Consider the following 21,645-nt stretch of genomic DNA (forward strand, 5'->3'; position numbering starts at 1 on the left):
GACGATTTTTCTCCTCTCTACGGCCGCTCCAGGTCTCCGTACACTCTCAACATGGAACAGACGAGTCTCCAGATATTTTACCAGCAACAAGTCAGGAAGCAGATTCTTTCTTTTGGGAATCACCAGAGCAAAACTCTTTCAGCTGTTTTTATTGAGAGTAAACTTTGCACTGACACTTCCATTTACATTTTTAGCCACAAATCAAGCCTCTCTTATGGACGACCGGGAATGTATCAAGTATAATCTGCGAGTGCAATTTCTTTTCATGAACTCTGAATGTGTGGGTTGAGGAAAATTGTTAAAATAGAAATGTGTCAAATACAAAACTGCACAGGAACTTTCCTATGACACAACAAATCAAGGAAACACCCCCCCCCCCAAAAAAAAAGAAATAAAAGTGGTGCACATCAGTTGTCCTCATCTTGCCTGACCGCACTGAATTAGTGCAACACGTTATCAGCATGCTCGTGCAAAACAGACCACAGACTCAGCGCTGAATCTTGCCGCACCATGCAACCTACGCACACATGTACAGTCCTCTTAACCCAGAAAAGTCTGAAAATAGTGCAGGCTGCACCGTCACATCCCAGCACGATGTGTCATCTTCACAGTATTCATGTACGGACAGGAAAGTGTCCGTCACTCCTTAAATCTCCAGACCACGTCACCTTTAGTAAATGTTTCACTTCATGTGTCCGTGTGCTAATATGAAACACAACTCAAACCTCGAAATCAGAAAATAGAAGCGGCCGTCTATCGCCATCGGTACAGCTGGCGGCTTCTGTAAAGGGAAAAACATTCCTAATTTCGTTCTTGACAGGATCTTTGTACATCATTTTGGCAAACCAAGTCTCTTTAAACCGTTCTGATATCGTCACCTTCTTAAAATAATTGCCCAAGTCTTTTTTCGCCTTTTTATTGTTGTTGCCAAAACCAAATCCCTACGATAGTTTTGTCTCCAGTATTTGGTGTTTTCTGAAAAACTCGCAACAAAAAAAAAAAAAAAATTACTCAGGCGACTATTTAAAGAAGGCCACGGTACGTGAAGCACCAAGTTATATCTCAGCACAACAGCTTCGTGTAAGATTCTTGTGTAAACATCACAGTTGGGCAACCATAGTTTTGAGATCGAGGCAGGTTGATGACCAGGGTTCAGAGTGCTACATCAGAGCTACATTTGAACACTCCAGTGCTTAATTAGAGAGGAAAAGTCTTGTACTGGGAGCTGATCAATGTTCTTCAGGTTGCTTTAAAGCACTTAAATGACATTGCTTTTCTGCTTTTCCAGGACTGGGATCAAGAACCTCGGTGTACAGCAACAGCGGCGTGTTCTTCATCAACTTTCATTAGCAACTTTAATTAGCATGTTTAAAAAGTAGTGACATTAATAAATAGCAACAAATGTGAAACAGAAAAGGCACACAGACTTGACAACTCTGGTCTCAAATGAAAGAAATTTCATCTGTGTAAGAAGGAAATACAAAAGAATAAATTACAGTTAAAAAAAAAAACAAAATAAAAAAAACAAAAACAGCCCGTCTATGAACAGCACGCTGCACTAGCCATCAGTAGTGGAATAGATATGATCAAAAAACAAACGATGCGCTTATAAAAACCCTCCAGTTTTCAGGAGAGTTTCCAGTTACAGCATTTTGAAATGGATTTGGCTCAGTCTTCACAACAGTGAGTGCTATATTCTGGATTTTAACCACAAAAAAGTGCAAAGCACTGAATCACATTCTTCCTCCTCAGCTCAAGCAGGAGCCCAGACCACCGAATCAATGTCACAGGCGCTTGCAAGCTTTTCTCCTTAAATAAACGAGTGCAGTTACGTACGAAGACAATCGATACTCAGACTGGATGATTGTTGGGCTCTGTATAGCACGCTCTACATGAACAGTAATATATCCAATAAATAAGATGACAGTTTTAAGACACAACCGTTAAATTAATTCACACATACAAACAATACTGTGATGCTCTGATCCGATTTACGCTGCGCGGAGCTGAAATTCCCATCTGGAGTTTTATTATGAAATTCTGTTGTGAAAAATGGGTCAAAAGCATTTTAAAATACAGTAATAAGGATGGCACTTAGGAATGGAAGCTAATCTCTGATAAAGGCAGAGCAGTAATTGGAGCAGGGTGATGCAGTGAGCAGGAAATAGAGAGGGTTCGATTCCCACAGAGAACAAGCGTGCCTTTGAGCAGGTCTGAGGGCGCAGCTCTGACCTCCCTGTACAGAGGTATTCCTCCGCCGTTATAAAAAGAATGGAAACGGTCATAAAATCCTACAAGCACTCGTGTGACGCTTACTGGCAGACAGATGTAACGTCTTTACTTTTCAGCAATGGGGGGGGGGGGGGACGGCTCTCGAAAGCAGGCACAGTGTGCATGAAGGTCCAAAGAGTAGAATCAGGCCCTCTGATTGTACAGTACGCTGAATGAGCTCCAAGGGTACAGTTATGATATTTGGCTCTCGGACCTCGTGGGCGGGTCAGTGTGTGTGTGGATAAAGTGTGGGCTGCTCGGGTTTAAGCGTGATCAGCACCAAGACTTCACCCTGAACGAACTGAGAGGACAAATACAAGTGGCGGGGAATAAATTAAATAAGGAAACAAAAAACATGTGCAGCATTTGATGTGTAATGATATCAGTAGCTTTCCATCGATGCACTCTGTTTTAAACGCTTGTTTTCAGAGGATAAGGTGTCTGTTTTCACAGCAGACAAAAGCACTTTTAAGAAATTAAACTGCTTATGACATCTTTTCTGGACAAAGGGCTTAAGCTCCACCCTCTTGAAATACAATATAATACAGTAAACCCTCATCCCGCCCCCCTCCATCTTTTAATGAGGCATCACTATAATAACTTAAACATTTCCCTCAGTCTTAATTCTTTTTCCAGGTTCATCCACCTCTCTCTAGCTCTACATTTCCTTACTTGGCTCAACCTTCTCTCTCTCTCTCTCTACATTATACCTTCACACTAAATGTACTTGCTCCTCCCACTCCTCAGGCGACGGCTGCCCCTCTAACTGGAGCACAAGGTCCAAGTCTCTCTCAGCAGCCGGGGCAGTGTGTGCGGGACTGTTCCCGTGTTGAGGGTGTGAGCAGGGGTGTGTGTGTGCTTCGTCCAGCGACAGATCAGCCACACACCCGGCGTCCACATCATCTTCGCCAGCTGCTCTGTTTCCTAGCTCCAGAGTGTCGGGTCTGTTCTGGCCCGCAGCACCCTCCGGAACTAGACAGGGACTCGCAGACCACCTGTCCGCCTCTGGCTCGCCCTCCAGGGGCTGCCAGACCAGGGCAGGTGTTATGTCCCTGGTCATTTCTGACTCAGTCTCAGGTTGTGTGTCAGGGGAGGAGTCGGTTTCTGTAGTGGGTGGGGAGGGGATGAGGGCCAGACTCTGAGGGTTGTTTTGGGGGTTTATGTTGTGGTTAAACCAGGCCATGATGTTGTCCAGCAGCTGGGCACTGGTTGTTGGGTCCAGGGGTTCTAAACTCTGAGGATCGCTGGGGGTGAAAGGGCCCCCCGGGGGGATTACTGGTGAAAGCAGCAGCTCTGGCTCGAGGTCAGGAGAAGGGAGGCACAACTGGGCGGGGGGCTGAGGGTCGGACTTGGGACGTTCTGGAGTGTAAGAGCTACTGTGTTCTGGGCAAGGGTTGTAAGAGCTTTCTGGCTTTGTGGTGGTGGCGGCGTGTTCCCGGGTATATGAGCTGGGATGGGAGGGGTTTTGGGTGCGTTCAAGTGCACAGGAGGCGGAGTGTTCAGCCTCAGCCAAATAAGTGCTTGTATGGCAGTAATTATGCTCTTTGTTGTCATAGCGAGGATCTGTGATGGTGATATGGTCGAGCACATATGGGGTGGTCAGTGCACTCAGGTCTTGTCTATGGCTGCAGTCGCTGTAGGCAGGTTCCAGGGAGTAGGGGGCCGTGAGAGCACCATGGTTGTATGTGTTGTGGGAGCACAGCTGCTCTTGTGTGTGTGTGTCTAAGTCATAAGGAGTGGTTATGTTCCCTAGTTTCATAAGGCTGTCTCCCAGCTCCAGCAGCTCTGCACTGAGGGAGGGAGGTGGCGGAGGGAGGGGTATTGAGTTAGACATGGAGGGTTGGGACGTGGAATCAGTCCTGTTAGGGGGGCGAGGAGGATCTAGGAGAGAAGTGGGAAAGGAAGAGCCTCTGGCTCCTGGAGGACCATCTGGGTTTAGGGAGTGCAACGCGATGTCACCAAGATCTCCTGCCAGACTCTGCCTCCTCTCCTGTACTCTTGCCAGTTCCCGCTCCAGCTCCACCCTTCCTTCCAATGCCCCCTCCAGGCCTCGCTCTCTGCGGGACTCCTGGAGTGACAGCTGGATGGCCAACAGGATGTTTGGGTCATCATCATCCAGGGAGCCCAGTCCTCTTCTGCGGCCCTCGCTCCTCTCTGGACCTTCTGGATCACAGAACAACAAAAAAAAAAAAACTGACTTCACAACACCCTGAGATCAGTTCCTCTTTGTGATGGATCAGAGCTGATCAATGGACAAGTAAAGCCAGATCACATTCAAAAATAGTCATGGTTCCATGGGCAGTAAAATTTATTAAATGGTGGTAAATGTTCTGTCTAATAAGAGATGTGAGAATAGTTTTGAGTGGTTTGTCCAAGGGTTACACTGACTTCCTGTCGAGAATGTTACATCTTGTGCTAACTTTGAAAAGAACATTTTGTATATTTCTTGTAATAAAATCTCTTTGTACATCACAAAGGTCGTCCAGACCTGTGTTGTCGCTCCTCCGGCTGGTCTCTGGTGTGTTGCTGCTGCTTCTAAGGTTGTGCAGACTCAGCATATCTCCCCTGCGCCGTGGCCTGTGTCTTCGCCGGTACTGGATGTCAGCATAATCCTGCAAGAGCCGTCCCTTCAAGTTAGGATATGAAAGGTCCAATGCTCACTGAAGCAGTGTTAAAAGTCTCTTTTGTATCTAGCAGGCACACCCCCAAAAAAATAATTAGCTCATGCATTCACACCAATGCCAGAAATCAAAGATAAAAAGTGATTCTGCGAGTTACCTGTGACTGCCTCTCCCTCTGCTCTCCTGCTCCCAGCACAGAGTGGCGACTCCCCATCTTAACACACACAAGCAAACTGTCAGCGGCTGGGCTGTCAATCATTAATCAGGTCACTATGTGCAGGTTTGGGAGGGGCAATACCAAAACTATATAGCAGAAAAACAAATTAAATAATTAATTATCAAGTGTAAAGTGTGAGATGAGGAGTTTCTGTTCACCTCAGGGGAGGCAAAGCCCAGGTACTCCCAGTCCCATGATCCTCCAGGGTAACTGGTAAAAAAAGCATACTTTCAATCAATGCAGTTTACAACCAGGCACTTTCAACTTAATCCATGACAGAGACTCCTCCAACGTTACTTTGTGAACACAAGCATTTACTATAGAAAAGCCTTAATTTGAGAAGGTGCCGTGTGTTTCTGAGTCCATACTTCCTGCGGGGAAGCTCAGGAGAGTCATTGGGAGCAACGCCACGTGCCACTGATGCCAGGAACTCCTGCCTCTTCTGCTGGACCAGGCGAGCTGCACTGATTATCTTGTGGCACGGCGTCCTAAGGTATGGACGGTTGACCTTCTGGGCCAGATCCTCCACAACCATCTCCAAGTCCGTCTGGCAGAACATGAAGACAGCACTCATTTCCTTAAAAGTCATCTTTGAAAGAGGTTTTGGAGCTCCAGCTAAGTGGCACGTTTATCAACAACCCTCAACGTGGACTTCTGCTACGACCTGCCACACTGAATATTAGGGATGCACGCCATTTTTTGGGCAGATTCTGATTTCCGTGGAGTTTGAGCTGCCGATACAGATTTTAGCTGTTTCCAATTTCATTTTTTCTAACCACTTTAATTTGCGAGGTGTGTACGAATAAATGTGTAGTGTTGCCAACATGCTAGAAGTTGCTAAATGACATCATGACCTAATTTGCATAATTTGCCATCTGAATGTAGCAGCCTCGCACGTGCGATTCAGTGGTGTGGGTCTCTGACTGCAGCAGGGGCTGCTCTGTGACACTTCTGTGAGTGAGACTGACCGCCTGTGAGTGCTTCTGAATGGAGGAGGGGCTTACGGTAGCACCCGCATCTCGCTGAGGACGGCAGTGGATTTACCAGATTTAGCGTGAAAGTTGGCAACACGTGTGCTTCTAATGCTGCACGCTGTTGTTCAGGTGGCGCTTGAGAGAATTTGACCGGCAAAAAAAAAAAAAAAAAAGTCGGCATCTCTCTGTCTGAACGGCCGGTCGTCAGTTATGGCCGATCACGTAAAAATTAGCCAATTCCGGTCACCCGCCGATCAATCGGTGCATTCCCATTGAATATTTTATGTTAGTATCATATAATGTGTCTAAATATAGCTTGATAGCTCTCCCAGAATCATCTCTATTAAACTCTAATAGCACTGTGTTTATTTCAACCATCTTGGAGGTTTAATGAGGACAGTCTTACTCTTGCATGGGATCAAAGCAGGTCAGACTTTTTTTTTTTAGATTACCTGCATGAGCTCAAATATTTCTTTCTGGGTACTGCCTTGCTGCAGGAAAAAGCCGTATGGGTAAGAGCACTTCAGCACGCGCCGCGTCTTCAGCAGCTCGCACACGCCATCCTCGATGAACCGCGTGTCGGGAGGAGTGCCTTCACCTGAACACACACAAAAAGTAAACTACAATGCGGTGGGTGTCTCCCACAGACAGTGAACCTCAGGAGGACTAATGGCATTACACGAATTCTATCTAATGTGAAATATGGTGATAATTTGAAGTGCACTTTGGCAGACACGGTAGATATGACTAATATTGAAAACAACCTCCTAAGAAATTAAAGTGATTTCTAGAAGTCCTGAAGTAATGTTTGTTCCACGTCAACAGGATTTAGAAGGCAATACCAGAGAAGAGTCCCAGAGTGTAATTTCCTAAAAAACATGGTGTGCAACTGGCAAAGTAGCACATGATTGCAAGTTCTGCAGATGCTCCTCCCTACCCCAAAAATAATGGGTTCATTCTGGTAGGCTATAAAGACACACTTTGGTCCTCATGAAAGAAACAGTTGCATTTGTCCCACCAATGAGAATTTTGTTCAAACAAGAGCCCATCCAATAGCCAGTCAACCAACTGAGCAGACAAGAGACCTCGTACACCGTCTTTCCTGAAGAGCCGTGCTAAAAATAAAGAAAGCTTAGTTTTTAAGGTTAAAGTGCAATTTGTTTCTCTCAACCATTCACTGAGGGAGTGCGGTGCTGGATCTGCTCTACTCGTCAAGTGTCATGAGACAACTTTTGTTGTGTTTTGGCTCAATACAAACAAAACTGACTTGACTTGACAAATAACTTACGGCTAATGAAGGCCCTGCTCAGCTGCTCCATCTTCTCTTTAGCAGTTTTCAGCAGTTTTTGCTCCAACTAACAAACAGAGAGACATAAATGCACATCAGCGACTCAAGGATAATACTGTTAGGGATGTGTAGGGATGAGATCTACACGCGTTACCTTATAGCTGTGTTCATGGTTCTTGAAGCGAGTGTAGTAGTGCATGAAGCGGTCCAGCTCCTGAAAGCTCTTGTGCTTCTTTTCTGCCTGTAAGTAAAATCCACTGTGAACACAGAATATCATCTGATGTGTCACCTGTGAGTGTGTCAGAGCAGGTGCGTTCCTACCTCCACAGTCATCTCCTTTGACTGCTCCTCTAGCTGTTGGATGACCTCGTAGCGAGTACAGCGATAGTAGCCTCCTGTCGATGAGCTGTGCTTCTTCCACTCCTCCAAACAGATCCAGCAGAAATCATACTTGCACTGAAAGATGGAGAAACAGGATAAAAATGTCAAGTTGTTCATAGTCAGACTGAGAGTGTTTCCTTTTCGCATCTTGACAGGATGACACAGCTACGAGGATATGATGAATGTGTTTACCTTGGCACACTGCATATGGTTGCAGCCCTCATTCTTCTGAATGGGTGACTTGCAGTTGGCACATGGCTTGGAGTTGGTCAACAGCCACAGGCAGTTAGCAGCATCCTCATAGGCCTCGCTCACTCCTGCCACTACGTAGAGCGCACGCGCGCACACACACACACACACACACACACACACACACACGAGCATCATCTCACTGCCTGGTGGAAACACCCTTCACTACACACATTTGGCACCTGCCACTCCATTATGAGCATAAATGAGACACGTCCTGGTGAGACGCTCTGACAGCTGCTGTTTGCAGTCTCACTGTGGTTCCAGCTGAGCACAGCGCCAGCCGAAATCATTCCTGGTAGTGCTGGAAAATCCTGGAAAGGCAAAAAAAACAACCCACCAAAACAAAACAAAACACTGGGCAGACTTACACTCCTCAGGCTTCATCTCTGTGACTTTCTGGAGCCAGTTCCTCCACATCTGACAGTCACATGGCTCGTGGGCCTCACCAAGGCACTCCCTGCAGATGAAGAGGAGGAGAACGCAGAACTGAGTCAAGTAACATACATCAGAGACAACAAGAAGTTGCTGTTTTCGGGTAAGAAAGGGGGTCACAAAAACAACCCACCAAAACACAATGCGCCACATTCATGAAATGTTCTTGTGTATACATTTTTTTTCCTCACACACTTCTCAAACGTCAATCAACCAGGCTTGCAAAGAATTTAGGTTGCAAAAGATACACGATAAATATCAGGAGTAAATATTTCAATAGCCACGAGGAGAAAAGTTATTAATTTAATCAATTTATTAAATGAGAGTAGTATTGAGATCCAAGCTTCTGGAGCATCTTTGTGAATGGACATTAACGATACAGATCAAACTGAATCTGTGACAGCATACTGTTCAGCTCGAGTTTATGGCTGTGCCAGGACCACAACTTCATGGGTACTGAGCTACTAATTCCCAGAGTTTACCAGCAGAAGAGGTGTCCTTTGCCACAGTCGACAGCTGGGGAGGGCAGCAGGGGGAAGCTGTGTGGGTCACTGTCTCCTGGGCCCGGTCGGGTGAGGCGCACTGCCCGCTCACAGCGTGCTGCGGGACACCAACGGATGGCTGGATTATTCTCCACAAAGGCCTGGAACAGAGAGATGAATGAGAACAAAAAGGAGGTGACAGGGATAGATGACAAAGGATATTAAAGTGGAGACATGAGAACAGAACACAGAAGGGAACGGAAAGAGCAGAGGCCATTAGTTGATGACAACAAGAAACAAAACAAAGAAAACAAACATAATTAGAAAATAAAAGGAATTGTTACCTTAATGTCAAACTGAAGGTAGCGCTGGTCCATCTCTCTAGAAACCACACTCTCTATCACGTGCACCGGCACCAGCTGGTAGCACTCATAAGCTGGACAGAAGATATTGTGGGCGTCACCCTCCTGAATCTTCACATTGAGGAACCTGAGACCAAAAACGTGCACAAGAAAATTGTACCAGAAGCTTCTAAACATACTGAAATGTGCAAAATAACATTGACACGGGTCTGTACCCCTCCCAGCACGCTCTGCAGAACTCGTGGCCACAGGACATGTCCACCGGGTCCTCAAAGACGGAGATGGAGCACAGACAGATTCCACACTGCAGGGCGACACAACACGCTCTTCAGATGTCATCTGAGTAACAGGGTGGCTAAGCGCCGACTAAATTACATTTGCAGTACCATCTTCATTTTATTGTGTGCACTGGATCACATTGAACCTCAGACCTTTTTATCCACATTTTTTCACACTTTGTCTTGCAAAATACAATAAGCCTGCTTTAGCTGTACAAAGTTTTCGAGATTGCAACAGCTTGAGGTCTGATCACCGGGAAAGTGTAACAGTTGAAGAGAGATAAGAGATAAGTAGGAGTCAAGGACAGAGAGCAAAACAAGGGAAAAATCAGTCAAGTTGTTCATCTATTTATGTATTTTTTTACCTTCACAAGGAGATTACGAATGTTTTCGTTCTTTCAGCTGGATAGCACCAAAAATACCAGAAGATTTGTATAAAGTTTTGGTGGAGGAGGGATGGAGTGGAAGCCAAGGAAGGACCTATTAATTTGGGGGCGGATCCACACATTTACATTCATTTCTCAAGACCTTTATAACCATTTCTGAGGATATTTGTCAAAGGGTAGCCAGGGAAGATCTCGCCACGCGCACTTCTAGTTCTAGTAAACCACTAAACATCAACCTGTTTTAAACAAAAACACATAAGAAACTTGTATCATCAGCAGCTTTTATCAGCGGATGAATTGCGTTTCAGTTGAAAGCTTAATAACAAGTTATTTCATTTCAGTGACTCCATCACTTTAGTCCATCTCCTTGTTACATCAATGAACACGATGCTCTTCATCCAACACAGACATTGTGGATTTTTTTTCCCCCCAAATGTTATAACTTGTCAGGTATCAGCTTTTACATTTTGATGGCATGAAATAAATGTCTCTTCTCCAATAAAACACAACATTACAACTATAACATTAACTGCAAGATTCTAAAGTCAACATTTAAAGTGAAGTTTCTTTGTGATTGTCATTCATACTGTCACCATGGCAAAATTTCACATGAATCAACTCAGAAAGTCCTAAAAAAAGCTGTTGTAAAGATTTACTGCCATCTCTGCTTTTATAGTCTACAGCAGCTGCATTGCTTGTTGTTTTAAATAACTTTTTACAACGTGTCTGGAATTTTTTTTTTTTTTAATGAATCCAGACTCCATCCAGTCGTTGGCAGGGGAAGATTTTATGATTCATGAGACACAAGTGATGGGAGCAAAAAAAGTGACAAAACACAGTCCTGATGATCCACTGTGATCACATCTGATGATCACGGTTTTAACAGCAACCTGCTGGCAGAAATCCACCTTAGATGGATTCTTCCACGACCGACAGGCTTGTGGACTTATGGGACATCTAACATAGACTGTAACACAAGCATTCAGTCACAAATGATTATTGTTTCTGGTGTGTGTGCGTCGATGCCCTTCTGTGTGTGTGAGACATGTCTGTGCCGTCGCAACACATTTCTGAGAGTGTGGATGTCTACACAGACACTCTGCGTACCCCCTCTTAAGATGATATTTGCGTCACGCAGGTGCTCACAGGAGCCTGAGAGAGAAAGGTTATCCTTCACTGGGGGTCTTACCGTTGCCAAGCCCTCCTCCCCAGGTGTGAGGCAGCTGTCCGTGGGGGAGGTGAATGTAAGTGTGAGGGGTGAGCGAGGCGTCCTGGGGGTGCGTGGTGAGGGCAGGGTGTCCCAGGCGTTACAGCCGCTGGGTGGTGGGGTGGGCATGGTTACGCCTGAACGCTGGCAGCAGCCTTCAGCATCTGACATCCAGGCTTCCAGAAGTTTCTCTCTGTCCCAGTCTGAGTGTGAGGAGGTTACACACACAAAATAATTCACACTCACACGCTAGCAGATTCTAAACAGATGCATTGTCACTCAATATAGCAAACACACACCATGCGCTCTGAGCAGCGCCTCGGCGGTGAAGAGGGGAGCTTGCAGCATGTCAGCAGTCTCCACGATCAGCATATCCTTCAGCCTGCGCAGGTCCTGAAGCTTCAGACCCTCATAAGGCTAGAAAGACAGAAAGGTGTTAAAATAAAAATATGGACACACGGAGATGAGGGAGAGATAAGTGTGTGGAGCAGAGGGAGGGAAGGCAAGGTCAAAAGGCAAGAAATTATAACTACGAGGGAAAAGAGCTGCAAAAACAAGGGAGAAAAAAAAACAACAAAAACAGGAACAAGTGATTGTTGAGGGAGTGAAGGGAACCAGATGGAAACATGTTCATGAAAGTGAAACAGATACGTCCTGACATATGTAACCAGAACAGTTTTGAAAATTGGATTGATGCTAAATGTGTAACAGGATGTGATGACTTCAACAGTTACACAGAAAGATGGCAGGGAGCTATGAAATGCTAAGAGGAATACATTTATTCTGGCCTGTTTTTTTTTTTTAACATTACATTTAAGAACTACAACATCATGAATAAAATACCTCCAAGTCAGAGGACACAAATGAAGGTCATTCCCTGTCGCTGATTTAAAAGTTGCACAGTCTAAGTCTGCGACTTCCTGACTATAAAAGGAAGATAACATGATAACAATTATTTTAAAACGCCTGTCAGCAGGAAGCGCCAGAGCTCGTAACTGAGGCCTCACCTCTTTGTATTGCAGCAGGTTGGCTTCACCATGCGCGTCTGTGTTTGACTGCTGAGCTGAGGAGGAGGAGGAGAAAACCATCTGTGACTCCAGGCTGAGGGCCAGCTCGGTGTGGTGATGCCGCTCGGCATGGTCACATGGCGTCAGCTTGTCCTCGTCCTCGACAAAAAGATCAGCCTCGCTCTGGATTAGCAGCTAGAAGGAGAGGAGAGAGGGAAAATAATTAGAATAAAGGAAGGAGAAGAAGAAAAGGACGGTCCTTGGATCAAGGTGAAGGAAAGCCAGAGACTGGAGAGAAGCAACTGAAAGAGGAATAAAAAAAATAAAGATCTGTAATGAGTGTGCATAGTTTATCATACAAATAGAATACAGAGGAATATATCCCCCCCCATCAAGGATAATAACCTTCAGCTTCCTGTTTAAAATCAGGCTCCAGAGAATGTTCTCCATCATTCAAATGCTATAAAGTCTTTACAGACAAGATGCCACTCGCAGAACTCTAGATCCAAAGAAAAAGAAATGCCATTTTCCACGACGTTAAATGGATCTGCCCCAAAATGTAATGGGCTCATCCTTGGCCCATGCTACATACCCCCCCCCCTCACCTCAACGCAGCTCTTCATGCCTGCTGCGGCGGCATAGTGCAGACAGGTGCTGTGGTGGTTGTCAGTAGCGTTGACATTAGCCTTCTCGTACTGGCCTCCCTCCAGCCGGGCCCCCGTCCAGCTCAGAATCATCTTGCAGTGGGAAAATCCACAGAAACACGACATTAATAGTGAGAGGTTGTAAGAATGACAAGGCAAGTTTGATGTAGGAAGGTCCCTGCTTGTTTGCCATGTGTTTTTACCTGCAGGCAGTCAGCACGGCGCTGCTCGTCCCTCTGGGGACGGGCCAGTCGTGGTGACAGCGCCCCCTCTGGCAGTAGAAGGATTTGTGGGCCTTGGCACAGCACATGGAGGCACGTCTCGTTGTGCACATTGCGCTTGTTGGGGTTCCCCTCTTTACTGAACAAGAAGGACCTTCCACAGAGAGCGAATAGGAGAGAAGGACAAAACAAGTTCAGAAATGAAGTAGACAAGAAAGAATCGCCAGAGTTACCACGAAAAAGAAAAAAAGAGGACCACAGGAGAGATGTGGAGGAAGAAGACACTGAATGGATGAGTGGAGCTGACAGAAGGATGGCGGACAGATTGATTGTGACATATGTGTTGGTGGAGGAAGAAAGGTAGAGAGAAGATGAGGAACAACACTGACTATTGGTATTTTTGTTTAACATCTTTACATAATGGACATGCAGCCTGGCGGATACGGACACAGGCATAGCACACAGGCGTAGCACACGCACACACACACGCACACACACACACACACACACACACACACACTGATGGCTGTGTTTCCAGCTCTGTTTGGCAAACAGTTTCCTCTGCTTTCTCTAATTTACTGATTAGCTTTCCTTCTGATCTTTTATTTTGCCTTCACCTATTTTTTTTCAAACTATCAATCTCAAACATCTATTTTGTTCTGTATGCTGTACTTGTTTTTCAGTTATTTTCTAACGTCTTTCATGTGTCACCATCATTCACGTTTTCTTGTCGTTATCTGTATGATAAACCAGACAGAAAAGTCTCCTCCCTGTAATTACACTTGAACAAATGCCATGCAAATTCAACAACAAAGAAAAACAGACATTACAAGTATTCTACGCTATGACCTCCACTAATTTAAAACATCAATAACTGCTGTAAAACCTCTCCTTCACTGTTCCCTCAGCAGTTTGACAGAGAGATTTAATATTTCCTTATTGTTCGGCCCTTCCTTCCACCGCTGCGCTACTCATCCACTTTTGACCTCCTTATCCTGTCAAGTCCCTGCAGCCTCCCCGTAATGACAGTGCACCGCCAATTCACCCGCACCGCAATAATCACTAATTATTCCCCTCTCAACTACAATCCAACACCCCCATCTCCATAAACACACAGAGCCCCAGGTTCAAGATAGATGGTCCTAATAGCTGACTGAAAACAAACTGCTATCATACAGTCGTTTGATGACGACTCTGCTGTGTGTTTGCATGACCAAGAGTGAGTTGTATTTTAGGATAACACATCCCCACCCTTTATTTGCTTCAAATCAACCAAAGAGACTTCGTCCTTTCTGCACAACATCCTTTTTTTTCCCAGTAATAATAATAATAAGTTTACTTTGCTAATCCAACCCTACAAGGAAGCAAATACATAAGAAGCATGTTAAAAATAATCAGAAAAACAGACAGAGCATCCATCAACCCACGCTTGTGCTCCAGAAGTATTTATCTTGGCTGAGATTTCTCGGCCGTCTATCTGCTTGCCTCTGTGCACCGTAGTTGTTGGAACAAAGACGCATTTCCTCTGATTCTTATCAGGAGCAGAGCGCAGCATTCAGCACGCCTCTCTAGCCCATTATAGGTCAGTAGGAAGGGACGCAAATAGCACACCGACTGATTCACTGTGTTATAGTCACAGACTGGGATACGTTAAGCATTTGCGGAGTCACATTTCCCTCCTCAAAAACACACACGTGTGCACACACTCAGATGCATAGATAATTGACTGGCCTTTTCAAACGGCTTCCTCTGACACCCCCGCCCCCACCCACCCCTGTAATCATGGAAAGAAAGGGCAAGAGTGAGGAAGAGTGGGGGTGAGGACAGCTATTGAGTCACTGAATCAGCTGTCTTGGTTGTGGCCAGGAGCATGATTATCCCTGCAGGGGGTAAAGAGACACACTGGTGTCTCACTCCGTGTATGTTGTTTTAATTCTGACTGTTTTGTTTGAGCTTAAATGGGCCTGAGTGGCGTTCATCTACAATCTCTCTACGATCACGATAGGAGGAGGGAGGCTTTGTTCACATGTGGAGGACAACTTGAAACTACTGTCACAACAAGTGGCACTACAGCAATCTAGCACTCCAGTTTGGGGAGGGAGGAGTTCTCACACGAGATATAAAGAACACAGGCATCGCCAGTAGGGGTCAAGCGTAAAGAACATTACATCCTACAGTTCCGATAACGCAACTCAATCGCTTGTTCTGCTTCTCTCTGCCTCTCTCTGCCTCAAAAAGTCAACTTTTGTGATGAATTCTGTCTGTTTAAAAAGCCCAACACGCCACGAGTAATCCTGATGACAATAATTGTTTTCTTCGGGGAAATATAAAGCTCCTCTCTGAGCCAATGAAGACTCCTGTTTACACTAGGGATCATGGGAATAGGCCAGATTTGACTGGTATCAATGCTCCCAACCGTTGCACTCAACGGTCCAATTTTTTGTCTATCCCTGATCGAGTTTCAATGTTAAAAGAGTCAGTCTACAAAAGTTTTTAAAATGTTTAATACCTCTAAGTCTAAATGGCATTGATCTTTATTTATTCCTCTTTCATGGTGGAGACACATGAGCAAGAAGAAGCTGTCAGAAAAACACAACAGCCTTGATAAAAGGAGTTGATACGATTGGAGTGCTGTGTTGGTTCTTTAAAGATTCTAGTTTTTGATCCCCATCCCACTTTCACAGGGAGAGTAAGATATGTTCTCTGTTCTCCAGATAAATGTATAGTTACTGATGATAGTTGAAACTAGGAATACTATGCTAGTAATTCTGTTAAGATGCAGTGTTGGTCGATGCTGGTGGCAGACTCTCCCTCTCACTGCACTTCCATTTACAAGTAAAATCAAAAATATCAGGACATGGTCCAGAACTTCCTCTGGACGAACCAGAAGACGGACCAGCCGGTCTAAGTAAGTTCATGAGATTTTGAGAGCGAGAAAACATCTGGGTGAGTACCGACGTTCAGCTCTACATCCCCTTTTGTTGTTTGCCAAGTTGGATGTTGCGGTCAGATTTGAGGAACACAGCATTTTACCACTTAACCAGAAAAAAACAAACAAAACGCTGGACGCTCGGCACAGAATTTGGCTTTTATGGAAACAATTGTCATTGGAAAAAAATAGTCATTACACTGAACTTTGCTGTTCTGCTAAACAAAACTCCTGTAAGATCACAATCAGTTTTGGTGAGGGTCTAATTGTGTTTTGCTGCTCAGTGCTAATGCACTTTTCCTGTGTCTGGAACATGTCGACATTTCATTTCTTCTACCAAGACAGGACTCGCCAGTGCATGTGACAGGCGCATTGACGTCCCAACAGTTCCCAGCTTACCGGCCTTAACATGGGAGCTCTCAGAAATCAAGCAGCGCTGACATGCCGCTAATTGACACACACTTTAATAGGACTCACATGCAGAGATGCCCTGGTAACTGTATTAGATAACTGCTTAACAACATTAAGAACTCTATTCAATATGCATCAAAACCCTTAAGAATGAACTAAAACCATGCAGGTTATACCTGAGTAGACGGGTCATGGCATGGCGGCAAACGTAGTGCAGCGGTGTGTTGTGCTGGTACTGCTCTCCATACGAGGCATTTGGGTCCAGACCGTCCCTGAACTGAGGGTTGCCCTCGTACAGCTGCCACGCCAGGGCCTCGTCACCACCCACCAGGGCCTTTCGGAACTTGGTGGCTGTGTTGCCCATGGCTTCAAGCTTGCGAAGGGCCGCCTCAAGGGATCTGTGGCAAATTCCTGCCTACACCGCTGCCCTCCTCCTCCTCTTCCTCCTCCCCCGTTCAGTACAGCTCACAACTTAGAGCAACATGGTTGAGTGTTTTCCTGCCCTGTGAGGATAGAGAGATTGATTAGAGGAAAAAGGAGGTGGAAAGACAGGAAAGGAAAGAATTAGAATGAGTGGAATGAAAATGTTGCTGAATGTAGGAAAAAGGAGATAAATAGAACAAGACAGATGCACGAAAGTAACGAAGGAGGAAGACCGACGAGGAGGGAGAGGGAGACAGAGCAGCTCAATCAATCAGTTCATCCATCGATCAGCTGATGTGCTGCAGCGAGGATGTTATCTCACCGGAAATAGACGAGAGAATGGAGGGACAGGAGGAAAGAAGCTGGAGAGACAATTATGAGGAGGACAGGTGAGGGGAAGGTTAATGGCATCCAAAACATGGATTTTTAGTCAGTTGATGAAAGGGCTGGTCAATATTACCACAGCTGACCAAAGTCCAGGTCGTGTTTGTGAAGAATTAGCATATATTAAGCTGTTAACATGCCTGTCTGCTGCTGGAGATATAAGAGTGTGAGTGTGTGTTAAACCATGCAGCAATAATAAGCTGAGACCAAACCAGTTTCACTTTGCCTCTCCGGCTCTAAACTGGGGGTGTTTGAAAAGTCTGGGACTCAGGGCCTCCCCTCAGACAAAGCCGGGAATAAGGCGCCACCTCACCGCCACTTGTTTACTTAGTTTCACAAAGTTCCTGGATGCCTCTGGGATCATGATAAAGTTATTTAGTCCCAGAGATACTCCACAATTGAGCCAAAGCAGCCTCAGATTGCTCTTTTACATCTACTCAAGACTTAAAACACGGCTCTGTTTGTTTCTGGATCTGAAAAAGTCCTAAAACAGCAAATATCCCCAAAACATTATCGACGAAGGCCTTCGATCAAATTCACTCTTTATTCATAGAGCATTAAATCCCAACATAAGTTTTTTTTAAAGACCTTTCACAAATAGAGCAGGTCTAAAGAATTTTTTTTTTATGTAGTTTCATAAGACCCAACATTTCCATCATGAGGGAGAACTTTACAGCATCAGTGGTGACAAAAAAACCAACAACACAAAAAAACCAACAACAACAAAAAAAACCAGGCCTTTTAATGAGCTCACACACACACACACACACACACACACACAAATGGTGAAAACCTCAGCTCTAAACCAGAGAGTAGAAGCTTTGACAGCTACAGTTAAGTTTACCAGCAACAGGTCATAAAACTAGAGTATCATTTTAAGGTTGAATCTCACATTTTTCCTATCATAAATACAAAACACAAAATGTGATACGGGTGTAACGGCAGCATTCAGAGAGTACCAACCTCCCCCAAGGCCAGTGCTGTTGCTTCATGTTCTATTATGCAACCCATCTTAAATATACTGGAATATAAATGGCAGTTGAAGGTTCCTTGCGCTAATAATGATGTCATTAAATTAAGATCACCACACACACAAAACATCATCAGGCTCTGCACTGAAACCTACACATTCATGGACATTATCTCTGTATATGCCTGATTTTTCCTTACAAGTCTATGTAAATTTCCAGAAAACTTAATGAATTTTTTTTTAAACAAAAAAAAAAACAACAACCTTTTTTTTGTAATGTTGAACTTTAAAAAAAGATCCCTGCATCCGCCCTAAAATGTAATGGCTTCTTTGTCGCCCCATATTCCAGCATAAAATTGCAATAATTTGTTAGTAGGACTTGTTGTTTTCCACCAGACAGGCAGTGAGGGGTGACTTTGGCAGAGGTAATAACAGTGTGGTTTTAAAGGACCAGATAAGAGAACCCAATAAACCCATTTCTTTTTACTTATAATCACCAGCTTTATCAATATGTTCTGCTTCATTTCCTCTCTTGTCATCCCAACATCTCACTCTTTCCAAAAGACACAGATTGTCTTGTCTTCTATGTGCACACACACACACACACACACACACACCATTACATCCTGTAATGGATGGCGTCTGCGAGTGTGTGTGTCTAAGTGAGTATTGGGCCGTTGAGGGTATCATTACAGTCTTCATTCTAAGACCATCTGTCTAACCCTCACAAAGAGCTTCTTTGAGCCCAGCTACAGTTGGCCGCTGGCTGGCCAGGGTCTGGAGCATTTGAATAACATGGCTGGCTGCCTCCCCTCTTCTGCCCCCCTATTTCTAAGCGGTGACAGACAGGGAAACACACACACTGACAGACGGAGACATACGGCTAGCACAGGAGCTGTTAGCGATGGAGAATATTCACAAACATTCAATGAAGTTCTGTGTCAGCGATGCAACATTAAGCAGACTTTAGGTGTGTGTGTGTGTGATAATATCTGCAGGTGGTGGTGTTCAGAGGGTTACTGTAGTTAATAGGTCAGTCTGTCTGCATGGCTCTGTTTTGTGCACACTGGTTTACTTCCAGTTCACTTCACTCCTCTGCATCTCAGCCAGTCCCTCTCTCATACTAAATAAGGACAGGCAGTCTGGACATGAAGGAACTTTGGAATTTCAGCGATAACAAGTCTTGCTGTTTGCACTTGGCAGTGACAGTGCAATTATCAGATATTGCTAAAGCTCTTTGAGCCTGCACGTCATGTAGGGGTCACGGGGAAGCTGCGGAACTAGTGTGTCACTTAACCTATTAGCCTTAATCCACACCAGAAACGGCTCATTGGCTGTGTTCACAAGGATGCCAGCGTTCTGATATCAACCAAGACACTGGCATGTAAACATGTTCCAGCACCATTAACCTGAATAAGGGCAGATTAAGCAGTAGTCAGACGTGGGGAATCAAGATCTTAGCCGGATCTTTAGAGTGTGGTGTAGATACATACACTCCTGGATCACACTTTGAAGTTCTACCAGAGTTTCTGCAGCCTTTTTACAACATGTACTGTACATCAGTCATACTGCTTTACAATGCACCGTCAAGCTTCCAGCAAGTGCGACAGACTCAGTTCCAAGCACTGTATTTAGCATCATTAGCAGGAAAACAATGTAAATGTAGCAGTTGTGACACGGGAGAAATGTTTCAAGTCAAATTGCAAAAGTAAATTTCATCAATGAACTTAATCCTACTTTGACTTGAATCATATGAACAGGAATAATGATTAAGAAACTAATTCAAACACCTTAATTGAAATGTTGTTATTGCTGTCAGCGTGAACGCCGTCAACGATCATGGTTGAAACAGAAATTCACGCTCGTACAGGTCAGCAAAGAACGGGTCTACAAATCAAATAGCATTCTCTCTTAGCACAATGGGACAATGGAGACACCTAATGACACACAAGCACAAAAATCTCAAAAATTTGAATCTAGGAATCCTGGAATTCCACCCAAGTTGTTCCTCCTCACATGAACTCAGGTCACAGTGCTCTACAGTTCAGGAAAACCAGCAAGAAAAATACACAATCATGAGAAATCACCTGATATCACATGTTATGATTATATTTAGTGTGCCACTTTCCTTGTGCTTTTACCAGAGTAAAACCTCATTATATTGAATTAATCATTTGAAGAAAAAGTCATCTGCAACTATTTTTCTGATTTTTTCTTTTTTTTGGGCACGATCTTTGCTGCACCAGCGGTTCATTGTTTTGAATAAAAGTGAGTGAACTGGTTGAAAACAAAAAACAAAACAGCTTCTGGGAAGCTGCGATACAACTGATGAAAAACCAAAATCTTCAAAAACCCTGAAAATACTTTATCCTGTCCGTCCAATAGTCGTAAAATAAAATGCAGGACCCGCCACTGATTGGGACTGTTTGAACAATGGCTTACATAGATGACCCTGAATGTTGATGTAGAAGGAGCTGATCACTTCTGTCAGAGTAATGAATGATCAATACTATCAGGTCTGTCAGGAGTGTGTCGTATCTCAGTAATACTACACACGTATGACAGCTTTGCAGTAAACAACCCAGCCATTAATACTCGCTTCTGTAACTTCAGCTGCAACTGAATTCAAATCCAAAACGCCCACTAAAATGTCATTAGCTATTAAAAATTGCTGTCAGCTGATCACATGTAATCGGCTCAGTCAAAGTTGGAGTAAATAAAGAGCTTTTGATAAACTCCAGACAGACAGAATCAAGAGATACGTTGAAGGAAGAAAAAAAAAAACTTCTTATGGGAGAGTCAGCAGCACAATGGAGTCCAGTCCAACTTACTTCGATAGCACTTCGGTATTAACCAAAATTAGCTAGGTCACCGTGTATCCGCGGAATATCCAGGTCAGACCTCGTGTGGTTATCCCAGAAGAAGTGTGTCAGCATGAAATGGAGCACAAAACAAACAGCAGTGGACTTCTGTGTGCGTGTTTCTGTCCATGCGGCCCCTGCCGTTAAAGCTCCTTTGTTCACCAACAGTCCAGCGGTGGGGAAATAAAGAGAGTGTGTACAGTTAGCCTGAAATGTTGCCCTTTTTAAGTTTTTTTTGTTAAATCAGCTTTTACCTTGGGTGTTTACGTTTCCACGCAGCTGTGACGAACGGCGCCGTGGGAAAGCGTTAACACCCAAGGCAGCCTACCCCGCTGCCGCTACCGAAGCTAGCAAACCTCATAGCGCGTTAGCTTCAACTGCCTTCCACCAGACACCAAATCTCACCCGCGCTACTTACACCAACGTTCCTCTCGATCACAAGTCGCACATTCGGGAACTTGCGCGAATCAAGGGTCATTATCGCGTCGCTGTCACACTCATCCCCTGCTGCTTTTCCGTTGGACCATCCTCTCTGCCACCGGGACCCGGCGGGGACGACGATGATTCCGCTGACAGCAGAGGGGCGAGACTGACTAGAGCTCAGTATGTTGTTGTTGCTGCCAGAGAGAAAATCACACTGCGCA

The 21,645-nt window shown here is 44.7% G+C and overlaps 1 protein-coding gene across 1 annotated transcript; it reads right to left on the bottom strand.

Moving 5' to 3' along the window:
* Positions 1-162: 162 nt before the first annotated feature.
* LOC147240516 (ankyrin repeat and IBR domain-containing protein 1-like) lies at positions 163-21,626 on the bottom strand. The gene is made up of 21 exons (XM_086192956.1): positions 21,420-21,626; positions 16,540-16,866; positions 13,006-13,177; positions 12,764-12,895; positions 12,159-12,353; positions 11,451-11,568; positions 11,134-11,354; positions 9,496-9,584; positions 9,263-9,407; positions 8,919-9,079; positions 8,373-8,461; positions 7,945-8,075; positions 7,693-7,827; positions 7,526-7,612; positions 7,372-7,438; positions 6,536-6,681; positions 5,478-5,656; positions 5,268-5,319; positions 5,050-5,106; positions 4,760-4,883; positions 163-4,434 (listed from the first exon to the last, which is right to left on the bottom strand). Exons 2-21 carry the CDS (start codon positions 16,725-16,727, stop codon positions 2,984-2,986), a joined length of 3,939 nt encoding a protein of 1,312 aa, XP_086049082.1. The 5' UTR covers positions 16,728-16,866; positions 21,420-21,626; the 3' UTR covers positions 163-2,983.
* Positions 21,627-21,645: the final 19 nt, after the last annotated feature.

This window comes from Aulostomus chinensis, chromosome 22, assembly GCF_037954235.1.
Source record: "Aulostomus chinensis isolate RoL2024-O1b breed Wild chromosome 22, RoL_Achi_v1.0, whole genome shotgun sequence".
In the NCBI taxonomy this organism is placed as follows: domain Eukaryota; kingdom Metazoa; phylum Chordata; class Actinopteri; order Syngnathiformes; family Aulostomidae; genus Aulostomus; species Aulostomus chinensis.